A 14,986-nucleotide genomic window follows, 5' to 3' on the forward strand; every position below is an offset into this window, starting at 1 on the left:
GGACCTTGAAAGGTCATTGAGTCCAGCCCCCTGCCTTTACTAGGAGGACCAAGTACTGTTTTTGCCCCAAATCCCTAAGTGGCCCCCTCCAGGATTGAACTCACAACCCTGGGTTTAGCAGGCCAATGCTCAAACCCCTGAGCTATTCCTCCCCGCAAATGAGTCAGATGAGCTCCTCTTTTGCTAGGAGAGCGTATAATGTTGTCATTCAGGACCCCATGGGTGAAGGGAGAACAGAGCTTTGGGAGGGGAGGAGAATGGGGGAGTAGATAATTCTGGGGTGCCAGGACATGGGGAGGATGTGTGCAGGATTTGAGCTAAGAATCAGCAGGGAGGGATGAGGTAGTGAGAGACTAGGAGGGAAGACAAGAAGCTCCCAGGGTGCCGGGAGGCGGTGATGGATGAGAGTAATGGGACGAAGGGGAGGGGAGTGTGGAGGGAGGGCACCCAGGAAGTGAGCTGGGTGGGTCAGTGGGAGGGAGGAGAGGTTTAGGGATCTAGAGCTGTGGGGGATCTCAGACCCTTAACCCCAAATCCCTGCCCAAGCCTCAGGTAAATCCTAAACTTCAGCATAACTACTCCCACAAAGCCTCAACTTAATATAAGGCCCTGAACTGTAGCAAGCTTAGGCTATGTTTACACTACTGCGGCCAGTCAACCTGCACTACGCAACTCCAGCTACAAGAATAACAGCTGGAGTGGACATACCTTAGGTCGAGTTACAGCAGGGTGTACACCGTGGGGGGTCGACGGGAGAGCTTCAGGGGTAGAGTCAGGAGTAGAGAACTGGAGAGCGATTTGCAGTCGATTTGGCAGGTCTTTATTAGAGCCGCTAAATCGACCACCGGTGGATCAATCTCAGAGCGTCGATCCCGGATGTAGTGTAGACCTGCCCTTAATAACCTATTTATTTATGTTCACCTCCTTGCCCCTCCAGGCATGTTCCAAGCTAATAAGCAATACTGTGATAATGGCATTTTTACCTCTAGCGAGTATAAAATTGCCCACAAGACATGAGACTAGGGCCTGGTCTACACTATGAGTTTAATTCGAATTTAGCAGCGTTAAATCAAATTAACCCTACACCCGTCCACACAACGAAGCCATTTATTTTGAAATAAAGGGCTCTTCAAATCGATTTCTGTACTCCTCCCCGACGAGCGGAGTAGCGCCAAAATCGATATTGTCATTTCGAATTAGGGTTAGTGTGGCCGCAATTTGATGGGATTGGCCTCCGGGAGGTATCCCACAGTGCACCATTGTGACTGCTCTGGACAGCAATCTGAACTCTGATGCACTGGCCAGGTAGACAGGAAAAGCCCCGCGAACATTTAAATTTCATTTCCTGTTTGCCAAGCACAGGAGAGCATAGGTGACCACAGAGAGCTCAACACAGATAACCATGCAGGCCGATAATCGAAAAAGAGCACCAGTGTGGACCGTACGGGAGGTACTGGATCTGATGGCTATATGGGGAGAGGATTCAGTGCTAGCAGAACTTCGTTCGAAAAGACGAAATGCCAAAACTTCTGAAAAAATCTCCAAGGGCATGGTGCAGAGACGCCACAATAGGGACTCAGATCAGTGCCGCGTGAAAGTCAAGAAGATCAGACAAGCCTACCAGAAAACAAAGGAGGCAAACGGTCGCTCCGGGTCAGAGCCTCAGACATACCGCTTCTACGCTGAGCTGCATGCAATTCTAGGGGGAGGCCGCCACCACTACCCCACCTCTGACCGTGGATTCCGAGGCAGGGGTAATCTCATCAGCCACACCTAAGGATTCTGCGGAGGAGGAGGAGGAGGAGGACGAGCTTGCGGAGAGCACACAGCACTCCGTTCTCCCCAACAGCCAGGATCTTTTTCTCAACCTGACTGAAGTACCCTCCCAAACCAGTACCCAAGACCATGATCCAATGGAAGGGACCTCAGGTGAGTTTACCTTTTAAAATATAAAACATGGTTTAAAAGCAAGCGTTTTTTAATGATTACTTTGCCCTGAGGACTTGGGATGCATTTGCGGCCAGTACAGCTACTGGAAAAGTCTGTTAACGTGTCTGGGGACGGAGCAGAAATCCTCCAGGGACATCTCCATGACGCTCTCCTAGAGGTACTCCAAAAGCCTTTGCAGAAGGTTTCTGGGCAGTGCAGCCTTATTCCGTCCTCCATGGTAGGACACTTGACCACGCCATGCTAGTAGCAAGTAATCTGGTATCATTGCATGACAAAGCCTGGCAGCATATGGTCCCGGTGTTTGCTGGCATTCAAGGAGAGTGATATCGCTCATGGTAACCTGGTTGAAATACGGGAATTTAATTAAGGGGACAGAGGTGGCCGTTCCTACTGGGCTGTTTGCCTGTGGCTGAAAAGAAATCCTTCCCTGCAGTTAGCCAAGCGTGGCCGGGGGGGGGGGGGGGGGGGGGAAAGCAGGGTGAATTGGCGCTGAGCTTTTCGCCTTTGGCTAGCAGGGATCTTCCCTGATACCAGCCACGCGGTGGGGGAGGGGTACAGCGATCATCCCAAATAATTCATGGGGGCGGGGGGTTAGTTTGGTTCTGCAGGGATCTTCCCTGATACCAGCCATGTGGTGGGGGGAGGGATAAAGTGATCATCCCAGAGAATTGGATGGGGCGGGTTTTAGTTTGTTTTCTGCTGCTGAAAATTAACAGGAAAACCGCAACAGTCAGCGGGCTTTGCTTGTTATGTGGGAAAGGAGGGCGCAGAAGCCGAAAGACAATGGCTTACCATGGCCGCACGCAATCCGAATTCTGTTGCCCGGACCTGCGTCTGTGATCTCTAACACCAAAGCCACAGGCACTCAATATTAAGATGGAAAATGCAACCTTGTACTGAAATCACATGTGCTATGTAATGTGAATAGTGTTGGTCACCATGAAAGAGTATAAGCATTGTTCTGTAAAATGTATCATTTTAAAAACTTCTCTCCTTTTTTTCATCCCTCCAGCAGCTGCAAATTTTTCAAGCCTCCCTCCTTTGTCCCGAAGGCCATCTCCGATAAGGCGGCGGAGAAAGAGGATGCGAGACGAGATGTTCTCGGAAGTAATGGAATGCACCCGCAATGAAAGAGCTCATTTGAATGAGTGGAAGGACACGGTATCTAAGTACAGGAAAGATGCCAGTGAACGTGAGGTCATGAGGGACGCTCGAGATGAGAAGTGGCAGGCTGCAACGCTGGGCTGCAGCATGATCAAACGGACATGCTCCGGTGTCTGGTGGAGCTTCAGGAACGGCAGCAGGATAACAGACTGCCGCTGCAGCCGCTGTATAACCTCCCTCCCCCCTCACCATGTTCCATAGCCTCCTCACCAAGACGTGTAAGAACGTGGTGGGGGAGGCTCCGTGCACCCTCCCACTCCACCCCAGTGGACAGCCCAAGCATAAGGCTGTCATTATGTTGAATTTTTTCAGTGGCCTTTTACTTCCCTCCTATCCTCCTCTCAAACCTCACCCAGGTTACCTTGTCGGTTCTCTCCCTATGTTTATAATCAATTAATAAAGAATACATGATTTTTAAACGATAGTGACTTTATTTCCTTTAAAAGCAAGCTGTGATTTAAGGGGGGAGGGTGGTTTGCTTACAGGGAATGAGTCAATCAAGGGGGCGGGTTTTCAACAAACAGAACTTTCACACCATAACCTGCTCAGTCATGAAACTGGTTTTCAAAGCTTCTCTGATGCGCAGCGCTTCCTGGTGTGATCTTCTAATTGCCCTGGTGTCTGGCTGCGCATAATCAGCAGCCAGGCGATTTGCCTCAGCCTCCCACCCCGCCATAAAGGTCTCCCCCTTACTTTCACAGAGATTGTGGAGCACACAGCAAGCAGCAATAACAATGGGGACATTGGTTTGGCTGAGGTCTGAGCGAGTCAGTAACGAGCGCCAGCGACCTTTTAAACGTCCAAATGCACATTCTACCACCATTCTGCACTTGCTCAGCCTGTAGTTGAACAGCTCCTGACTCCTGTCCAGGCTGCCTGTGTATGGCTTCATTAGCCATGGCATTACAGAGTAGGCTGGGTCCCCAAGGATAACTATAGGCATTTCAACATCCCCCAACGGTTATTTTCTGGTCCGGGAAGTAAGTCCCTTGCTGCAGCCGTTTAAACAGAGAAGTGTTCCTGAAGACATGAGCGTCATGAACCCTTCCCGGCCAGCCCACGTTGATGTTGGTGAAACGTCCCTTGTGATCCACAAGGGCTTGCAGCACCATTGAAAAGGACCCCTTGCGGTTTATGTACTAGGTACCCTGGTGTTCCAGTGCCAAGATAGAGATATAGGTTCCATCTATCGCCCCACCACAGTTAGGGAATCCCATTGCAGCAAAGCCATCCACTATGACATGCACATTTCCCAGAGTCACTACCTTTCGTAGCAGCAGCTCAGTGATTGCTTTGGCTACTTGCATCACAGCAGCCCCCACAGTAGATTTGCCCACTCTAAATTGATCCCCGACTGACCGGTAGCTGTCTGGCGTTGCAAGCTTCCACAGGGCTATCGCCACTCGCTTCTCAACTGTGAGGGCTGCTCTCATCTTGGTATTCTGGCACTTCAGAGCAGGGGAAAGCAAGTCACAAAGTTCCATGAAAGTGCCCTTACACATGCGAAAGTTTTGCAGCCACTGGGAATCGTCCCACACCCGCAACACTATGCGGTCCCACCAGTCTGTGCTTGTTTCCTGGGCCCAGAATCTGCGTTCCACGGCTATAACCTGCCCCATTAACAGCATGATCTCCAAAGCACTGGGGCCCGCAGTTTGATAGAATTCCATGTCCATGTCCTCATCACTCTCGCTGCCGTAGCCTACTCCTCGCCGCCTGGTTTTGCAGGTTCTGCTTCAGCATAAACTGCACGATAACGCGCGAGGTGTTTACAATGTTCAGGACTGCTGTCTTGAGCTGAACAGGCTCCATGCTTGCCGTGGTATGGCGTCTGCACTGTTTACCCAGGAAAAAAGCACGAAACGGTTGTCTGCAGTTGCTTCCCTGGAGAGGGAGGAGGATGTACCCAGAACCACCCACGAAAATCTTTTTGACCCCATCAGGCAGTGGGATCTCAACCCAGAATTCCAATGGGCAGAGGAAACTGCAGGAACTATAGGATAGCTATGGGATAGCTACCCACAGTGCAACGCTCCTTAAATCGACGCTAGCCCTGGTACATGGATGCACACCACCGAATTAATGTGCTTACTGTGGCTGCATACATTCGACTTTATACAATCTGTTTTCAAAATTCTAATTGTATAAATTCGGATTAATCCCGTAGTGTAGACATACCCTGGGTCATAGATCATAAAATCAGGTCGGGGTCAACAAGAGTGAGAGTTTGTAGAGAGTCTTGTCCCCTCTCTCCCCATCTACAGCAGCCCGAAGCTGTCTTCCTTCCAGGCTTCTTGGCCCAGTTCTTGTTTCTTACATTCTCCTTTTCCAGAAGAATTAGAGGCTGTTGCTCCTGAATTTTAGGGTTTTATTCCCCAGCTTTATCCACACACTGGGGGAGTTTAATTCTCCCTCCCATTACACTTGAGTCACTCGATTTCCTAATTCCCCAAAATGTGCTTTTGCGATGTCACAGTTCTGGGTTAGCTGAGCCTTTGACTTGCCTCCACGGTCTGCTCAAGGAATGCACTGTCAGGTATCAGGCCTCTAGCCAGCCCCTCTCTATGGGTAGGGACCCACATGCCTCTCCTTTTTGACTAGGGTTTGAGGATTGCAGCTTGTCCTCCACTGTGTTCACTGGACTAACGTCCAGCTCCTGTGCTTTGCTTTCTCTCCAAGGGCTGTGAGCAGTGTGTGTGTGTGTAATAGAGGTGGGAATTTTGGTGATACTTATATGATGCAATACACACTTCAGTTTCCTGCTGTGATTTGTATTGCTATGATTATAAACAGCAGGAGACATCAAGTGTTTTGTCATGTAGCTGTCATGGGGTGATATGAATGGATCATTAAGGACTGGCTGGGCCAACCTACATCAATGGACTACCCGAGAGAGACAAGGGAATAATTGTCACCTGTCCATGGGAGGATCTCCACTTGGCTGAGTGAAGCGTACATGGACTTGTTATGTTTGGGGAGCGGGAAGGACTGGGCTCGCAGATGCAGGGAGCTCTACCGGAGGGATGACAAATGGACAGTCACAGTGAGAGGAAACCAAAGAAAACTACAGCAGCAGGGCTCCAGGGCATTGGCATTGGCCAGTATGGACTATATTGTCTTCTTTGCTTCCCTGTGCTAATCTAAGGACTTTCCAATACTGAGTTGACCAATAAATCCTGCTATATTTTAAAAGTCTGCCCAGTGTCACAGCAAAAACTTGCTCTGTTCATTGACTGAGGAACAGTCTCTGACCAGGAGTGTCGTTCAGCTGGACCTGCTGGGCAGAGCTCACAGGTTGAAATAGGAGAAGCCAGAGGCTCAATCTCAGGTGTTGAAGCTACGTGGCCTATCCTTGTGGAAGAATGGGACCCCTTGGGGGTCTAGTGCACTCCAGGGGCACCTCCCAAGGACTGTTTAAAAGCCAGGGCATTGCACAGATCCTGTGGATCCATGACAGTGTGCCAGTACGGCTTCTGGGGAAAAGATATATAACAAGAAAAGGATCTAAATGTGTATTTACCATCTCCCCCTCATCAGTCCTCGTGGGAATCCCTGATCAGTTCCAAAGTGTATTAAAACCTTCCTTAAAGGCTTACCCGTTGCTTATAAGGTCATGTCAGTTTTGTTCGCGGGCTTTCCCTTCACCCTCCCACTTCCCTGGTTCTTGTCACGCAGACAGCAAGCAGCAAAAAGACGAGACGTTCAAAGCGCAGATAAGGCATATTCCGAAGCCCTTCACACCAATTGGCCTTATCTCTATACGGGATAGAGTCTGTTCCCCAGTGTTCCGTTGACAGCTCTGATACCGCAGAGCATTTTCCCCGTCTCCCTCTTCCCAGCTCTGACGCCACAGAGCCTTGCCTGTGTCTCCATTCCTTGTTCCTGTTTTTCCCCCTTAACAAACATGATTCCAATTTCCTTTCCCCCTCCTGTTTGATCCCATTTATATAGTAATATTCTCAGCTATACCTTAACCAGTCATTGTACTGAAATTTAACTAACCAATTCTACCATATTCTCTTACCAATTGTATCCCAGTACATAATTTGCTTTCACCTAACAACATTAATTTTACAGCAGACAGAAACAATTAGAGAACCAGACTGATTAACAAGGTAAAAGTTGTGGCCATAAAGATAAAACAATATGGAAATGAGGGTTTCACAACCACAACCATTAATAAGTGATTTATTGCCAGACATGATGCTATCAAACTAAGTTTTCTTTAACCATCTTAAGATCTGGTTCTTTATCTGGTGGTGATGGATGCTGTCCGGACATTGACTGTTTTCCTAACAGCCCAATACCACCTTATTTCAGTGTGATTGGTTTGGGATATGAGGATGTGACCCTACGCTTCCCAGCTTATGGCTGTCCCTCCTGCTTCACCAAAGGCCTTAGCCTGAGAACAAGGCCTCAGACTATCCTAGTGAGAGAAGGCCCATACACGGGCGGACTGTGATTTTGATAATTTGTTTTTATACTCCTGTAAGTAGCTAAGTGATAAAAATACACCTAAGTGATTAAAGTACAGGCTTTACAGGCAGGCCTGAATATCTCTATTCTAACAGTGGGTTCTACCCCTTCCCCCATTCTGTGTCTGTCTTGTCTATTTAGATTGTAAATTCTTCAGGGCATGGGCCATCTACTATTCTGGGTTTGTACTTGTCCTAGCACAATGGGTACCCACTGTTAATGGGTCCTCAGGCACTAAGGTAATACATATGATTTATAATAATAATAACTCTCCTGCCACTTTGAGCCAAGGAAGATGGCCTTAGGATGTTACTGCTTTAAAATGATCTGGGGTTAAAACCATGGAATATTCTTTGACAAGTATCCCACAAATTCCACTGACCTCCCTTGTTTTCTTTCCCTGGAGTAGGGTTTCCAGTTTCCAAACCTGATGTGATCTCGCAGCTGGAACGAGGTGAAGAGCCGTGGGTCCCGGACCTCCAGGGCTCTGAGAAAGAAGTGCTCCCAAGAGCTGCCTTCACAGGTGAGGAATTGGTTAAATCAACTGTTTGGGAATGCAGGAAACATTAGGGATGCCCTACAAAGACCCTGTGAGCTCTCCAAGTTCAGGATTGTTTCCTGCAGATGTGGAATCATTACAGCAGATGTCACTCATGGCATCCCTCCTATTCTGACTGACAACTGGCAGCAGATCCCGCCCCGATCTCGCTTTCCCCTGAGTGTTCTGGTGAGATGCGGACCAAAACTGATCCCTTCCTCTCTCGTCTGTGGGAAGGGTTTGGGGAAAATCAGCGCCTGATAGGTTTGATCTCTCCCACACATATTTTGGTTTGTTCATTCCTTTTTCCATTCCTATCTCTGAGATGTCCTTTCTTTCTGGCGCAGGGACTGACCTATGTCTGGATTCTCTCTGTCTCCCATCAGGTGATGGGATGGTGAGTGAGAATGAGGAGGAGAAACCCCATCAGGAAGATGCTGAGCAAGTAGAACCACATGGAATGTTATCAGGAAGATCCAAAGGGAATGTTTCCGGGAGTAGTGCACTCCGAGAAAAAGCAAAAGCCTGTGAGACTCAGGAGAGGTCAGAGGAAAACTTTAGTAGCCACTCAGACCTTATAACAAGCAACAGAATCAACTTGAAAGAGAGACACTACACATGCTCCGAGTGTGGGAAAAGCTTCAGTTGGAGCTCAGATCTTGTTGCACATAGGAGAATCCACATGGGCGAGAAACTTTATGGACGCTCTGAGTGTGGGAAACGCATCATCGATAGTTCAACCCTCATCTCACATCAGCGAATCCATACAGGAGAGATGCCCCACACATGCTCTGAGTGCGGAAAAAGCTTCAGTCGGAGCTCACACCTTATCACACATCGTAGAATCCACACAGGAGAGACGCCCTACACATGCTCTGAGTGTGGGAAAAGCTTCAATCACAGCTCTACCCTTAACCCACATCAGAGAATCCACACAGGGGAGAAGCCCTACACATGCTCTGAGTGTGGGAAAAGCTTCAATCACAGCTCAAACCTTATCACACATCGTAGAATCCACACAGGAGAGACGCCCTACACATGCTCTGAGTGCGGAAAAAGCTTCAGTTGTAGCTCACACCTTATCAGACATCAGAAAATGCACACAGGGGAGAAGCCCTACACATGCTCTGAGTGTGGGAAAAGCTTCAATCAGAGCTCAAACCTTATCACACATCGTAGAATCCACACAGGAGAGACGCCCTACACATGCTCTGAGTGCGGGAAAAGCTTCAGTTGTAGCTCACACCTTATCAGACATCAGAAAATGCACACAGGGGAGAAGCCCTACACATGCTCTGAGTGCGGGAAAAGCTTCAGTTGTAGCTCACACCTTATCACTCATCAGAGAATCCACACAGGGGAGAAGCCCTACACATGCTCTGAGTGTGGGAAAAGCTTCAGTCACAGCTCTGCCCTGATCGCACATCAGAGAATCCACACAGGAGAGACGCCCTACACATGCTCTGAGTGCGGGAAAAGCTTCAATCAGAGCTCACACCTTATCACACATCGTAGAATCCACACAGGAGAGAAGCCCTACACATGCTCTGTGTGTGGGAAAAGCTTCAGTGATAGCTCAAGCCTTATTAGACATCAGCAAATCCACATGAGAGAGAAGTGTAATAAATCCCCTGACTAGGGCTGGCTTTTAAATCACATTTGCTAATTCCCACATAGTGATTTTTGCACCATCTTCACTGTGGTCTCTCAGATCCACCATATGAGTTGCCTGCTTCTGCCTTTTGCAGCTCACCCTTCTTTGGGGTCAGTCTTGTGATCTTTTCTATCAACTACTTTTGAGTTGTAGGAGTGTGTCCCCCTCCAGCCAGGAATGTTCATCAGCTCCAGGTGGGAGAGAGAGGTTTGATCCCAACAAGCTACACTGAGGCAAAAACTACCTGTGCCTTACATCCACTAGGACTGCACATGGCGTTGGCTCCTCAAGTTAGTGATCTTGGTGTAAAAAGAAAATTCTAGTTGTAGAGCAGATGCAGCCCAGGTGCAGTGGTTGGCATTAGCTTTCCCCTTGACCTGACCTAAACAAACCCTGAGCGTCACGGTTATACTGTTTCCCCCATTTCAAAGCAATTGTTAGTCATCAAGTTCCCCCTTCGGGAACAAATTGTTTCATTCCCAGTTGCTCTGATGTTGCTTCAGGTTGTGTTGGAAAGCAGATATTTTTACTACCGTTTTCCTCACTTAAAATATATTGAACTATAACAAAGAGCAGGAAGAGGACCGGGATAGCGAAAAATGTCATTTCACCCTCTGTCACAACAGAAGAAGATAGGATAAGTCAGAGGGATTTCCTTATTCCCCATCACCATCCCAATCCCCCTGTTGTTCAATTGGTTAGGACAATATTTTTTCTAAAGGGCTGGGAAGAGGATTCCCTAGTAAATGACTTGGAACTAAGCAAAATGCCCATGCACTGGGCTTCCAAAGCAGTTGTGGCCCAGGCCCTGCAGGAGGTCGCTCCTGAAGATATCTCCTTCCTAATCAGCTGCATGTTGCCTATTATTTGGGAAAGGCAATCCCTATCTAGGTAGAGATGGGGAAAATGGAAGTGACATTTCTGTTCAACTCTCCCCTTGGAGAAGCTGCAAATGTGTAGAAAATGAAATCCATGTTGAATGTGATATAGCTGCAGAAAGATATCTATTTTTAATAGATACCTGACATTTTGTGTCTTACATGGATTCTAAGCCGTACCTGAATTTAGGTCCTAATTTAAATCTGTGCCACCAGATTAAAGAAATAAAAGGGCATATTTGGGGGAGTTATACCTCACTATCGCTACTGATATGTTGTGTGGTTGGTGAAGAATTCTACGCTAGAGAAGTGTAAAATTACTCCAAGTAAGGTCAAAGATTTGACAGGAACTCAGGTAGAAATTGCAGGTACTGGTGGTTGATTTTTCACCCCAAAGATACCCCAGAGATAGAAGCAATGGTGACCTGTGGCCAAGGTAACTATTTTTAGAACCCTGCTCCCTTGTTAAGTGGCATTGGTCACACTCCTAAAGGATGCCATGATTAAATTGGGCACAACTGTCTTTTACCATTTGGATCCAACGTTTCATGAAGCACAGAGAGAAACAGCTGATTCCTTCAGAGCCATTCCATGCCTATGGGTCCCAGTCTGGCTGCCTTTTGTTGGACAAGAAGCTCTTCCATGCTCAGCAAATAATGGTAGCCAGAGTCTGTGGTTTGGTCTCTTCGTTTTTCTTATTAAAATTAATGCATTTGTATCACTTCTCCTCCTGCTGCTACTTTGAAAGATTAGAAAGTGTGAAAATCAAGAGAAAACTGCCCTATAGGTTTATATTTTGTAATCTTTGAATAAGTTGTTACCAGTGACAATTAAGTTAAACATGAAGTTACTTAGTGTAACGGAAGAGGTTGATCATGTAATAACTTTCAGTGTTACAATATAATTCAGGTTTCTTCTAGTCCCCTCCTACTACATAGGAAATGGAGGCTAATCCTGAAATTAAAACCTCTCTCCAAAGGAGTTAGTGGGGGAATATGTGAGAGAAATAGCATGTGTGAGAATAGAGCCCCAGTATAGATGGTAAAATGGAATTTATTATGATAAGTTTTAAAATAAATCTTCCCTTAAGAGGAAAATTACACCAGACAAGATGTGGAACCTTTTACCCAGTTAGAGGGTAACAACCACAGAGTTCTCCAGGTCTCTTGTTTGCAAAGCAAAGATGTCACATCAGGCAGGAGATGTCAAAATCTAAAATGGTGATGGATGTGTGATAGTAGCTTTTCTGGGTTGGTGTTTGTTTTTTTAATTTAATTTAAATTTTGCAACCAGTTATTTTTATAGGTGCTGAGGCCCCTTTTCTTTTTGAGCACAGGTGTTTAACCCTCAGGCCTGGCTCTGGAAACTCCCCAAAACTGGCCTTGTGTTTCTTTCATGTTTGATATCTTTGGGGTTCACACATCCACACTACATGCGGTTCACAGCAACAGATACTTTGAGAAACCTGCTGGGTTAAGCAGACCTTTTCCAAACGCACATTGGCCCAAAGTCTGCCTCAATTCAGGTGGATTGGGACACATTTGTATGAAAGGAGTGGTTCACACCTGATTTGCCCAGAGACCTTGGGGGAGGTGTGGTAAGATTGGGTAAGCAGGAATCCACAACAATAAAGTTAAAGGTAAGGGTGACAGACCTTCACCTTGCAGGTCAACAAGCCTGTTCTGCTCATTCCCTCTGACACATCTGGCACTGGTCACTCTCAGGCAGCACACTGGGCTAGATGGACCATTGGTCTGACCCAGTATGACCAGTCTTGCGCTCTTCTGTAAGCCATCTAGGGCCTGGTCTACACTGGCAAGTTTCTGCCCAGTAAAGCAGCTTTCTGCGCTGTAACTCCCGAGGGGTACACACTGCCAAGCCACTTGCTGCGCAGAAACTGAGCAGTTGCAGCGCTGTAAAGAAACCACCCCGACGAGAGGTGTACAGCTTCCTGCGCCGGGGCTATAGTGCCACGGTGCCAGTGTAGACACCCTGGTCAATTACAGTGGTGCGATTGGCCTCCGGGGGGTGTCCCGCAATCCCTGTTCTCGCCTCTCTGGTCATCGGTTTGAACTCTACTGCACTGCCCTCAGGTGACCAACCATTAAATTCCTTGGGAATTTTTAAAGTCCCCTTCCTGTTTGCTTGGTGATGCATGCAGTGGTCTCAGTGCATCTTTCCAGGTGACCATGCCTGCTCCACGCACCAGGCGATCCCTTGCTTGAAGCAATGTTTAAATGTTGGACCTCATTAGCATTTGGGGAGAGGAGGCTGTTGTAGCTCTAATGATTAATATGCTTCTTTGCATAGATATATGCAAGTTAGAAAGTAAACAGCTTTAACAGCTTTTGCATTAGCTTCCTCTGCCAGAGGTGTGACATTAGTTTCCCCTGTCAGAGGCACCACCAAAGGTGTGATCCTATATCTTCAACACCAGGTCATTAGAACAGGGTGTAAGTATTAACCAAAGCTTTGCAGCACATAAGCATGTATTGCCATATATATATATATATATCTTGAATAACTGTGATACAATTATAATTTTGTAATTCTAAAAAAATCTTTAACTATACCTGTCTCAGTGTAAGCTTCCTGTCATACCCCCAAAGGTCCTTTTATAAACTCTGTAAAGCCTAATTCAAAACAGGCTACATGTCCAGTCCCAGCTGTGCTCCAGCCACAGAAATTATGATACGTATAGACAGATTTCACGATGCATGAGAGAAAGGGGCCATGACCAGGACACGCTGCAATGCAGGGTCAAAGTGAAGGAGCTGTGGAACGCCTACTCCATGGCATGGGAGGCAAACCGCTGCTCCAGTGCTGCACCCACCAGCTCCCGGTTCTACAAAGGGCTGGATGCGATACTCGGTGATGACCCCACCTCCATTACGAAGGCCACTGTGGATACTTGGGTGGCTCATGTGCCAGTTGACAGTGGACTGAGTCAGTAGGGGGAAATCTTGGATGAGGATGTGGAGGCGGAGGGAGACCCAGAGGCAGAGGATGAGTTGGAGGTCAGAGGTGCATGCAGCCAGGAGTTCTTCTCTACCCTGGAGAAGGCTAGCCAGTCACAGCTGTCGGAGTTTGGCGAAGCACAAACAGGAGAGGAGGCCCCTGGTAAGTGGCTTTGATTTTGGGAATCACTGAAGCGAGTTGTTGGGGGCAGGAGGGTTGCAGAAAGCAGGCTTGTGTCTGTATGATGTGCATACCACCACATGCCCAGTCTCAGCGGCAGAACAGGGTGATGATTGACTCCCTCGCTTCATGCGAATCTGTGCCAGAGATCTCCATGAAACTCTCATGGAGATACAGGATAATCCGCTGCCGCAGGTTCTTTGGCAGAGCTGCTTTGTTTCTTGCCCCATTAAGGGTAACTTTCCTGCACTACTCTGCCATCATGGGAGGGACGGGGGGGGGCCATTGCTGCACACAGGTGAGCCACATAAGGGCCAGGGTGGAAGCCGCAGTCTTGGACAAGACCCTCTGTCATAACTATAAAGGGAAGGGTAACAGCCCTCCTGTGTACAATACTATAAAATCCCTCCTGGCCAGAGACTCCAAAATCCTTTTACCTGTAAAGGGTTAAGAAGCTCAGGTAACCTGGCTGACACCTGACCCAAAGGACCAATAAGGGGACAAGATGCTTTAAAATCTTGGTGGGGGGAAGGTTTTTGTTTGTGCTCTTTGTTTTGGTGGTTGTTCGCTCTTGGGACTAAGAGGGACCAGGCATCAATCCATGTTCTCCAAATCTTTCTGAACAAGTCTCTCATATTTCAAACTTGTAAGTACAGCCAGGCAAGGCGTGTTAGTTTTATCTTTGTTTTCTCAACTTGTAAATGTACCTTTTACTAGGGTGTTTACCTCGGTTTGCTGTAACTTTGAACCTAAAGCTAGAGGGGGTTCCTCTGAGCTCTTTAAGTTTGATTACCCTGTAAAGCTATTTCCCATCCTGATTTTACAGAGATGATTTTTACCTTTTTCTTTAATTAAAAGCCTTCTTTTTAAGAACCTGATTTATTTTTCCTTGTTTTTAGATCCAAGGGGGTTGGATCTTGATCCACCAGGACTTGGTGGGAGAAAGGAGGGGGGATGGTTAATTTCTCCTTGTTTTAAGATCCAAGGGGTTTGGATCTGTATTCACCAGGGAATTGGTGAAGAGTCTCTCAGGGCTACCCAGGGAAGGGAATTAGCACATTGGGAGTGGTGGCAGTGGACCAGATCTAAGCTGGTAGTTAAGCTTAGAAGTTTTCATGCAGGCCCTCACATCTGTACCCTAAAGTTCAGAGTGGGGAAGGAGCCTTGACATGGTGGTAGAGTGGTGGG

At 47.5% G+C, this 14,986-nt stretch overlaps 2 protein-coding genes and 1 long non-coding RNA gene across 4 annotated transcripts in view; 2 read left to right on the top strand and 1 right to left on the bottom strand.

Annotated features, from left to right (window-relative positions):
* LOC128823014 (zinc finger protein 436-like) overlaps positions 1-14,986 on the bottom strand; it is a 446,052-nt gene that overhangs the window by 208,947 nt on the left and 222,119 nt on the right. The window lies entirely within an intron of this gene.
* The window catches only part of LOC128823367 (zinc finger protein 585B-like), a 74,276-nt gene that overhangs the window by 14,193 nt on the left and 45,097 nt on the right, over positions 1-14,986 (top strand). The window contains exons 4-5 of the mRNA XM_054005611.1: positions 8,000-8,113; positions 8,476-9,745. Of these exons, the coding sequence (XP_053861586.1) occupies positions 8,000-8,113; positions 8,476-9,745 (1,384 nt within the window). The remainder of the gene's footprint in view (positions 1-7,999; positions 8,114-8,475; positions 9,746-14,986) is intronic.
* Positions 409-3,536, top strand: LOC128823117 (uncharacterized). The gene is made up of 2 exons (XR_008441669.1): positions 409-1,929; positions 2,963-3,536. It is a non-coding gene; the product is annotated as an uncharacterized LOC128823117 (long non-coding RNA).

The sequence above is a fragment of the Malaclemys terrapin genome, chromosome 15 (assembly GCF_027887155.1).
Source record: "Malaclemys terrapin pileata isolate rMalTer1 chromosome 15, rMalTer1.hap1, whole genome shotgun sequence".
In the NCBI taxonomy this organism is placed as follows: Eukaryota; Metazoa; Chordata; order Testudines; family Emydidae; genus Malaclemys; species Malaclemys terrapin.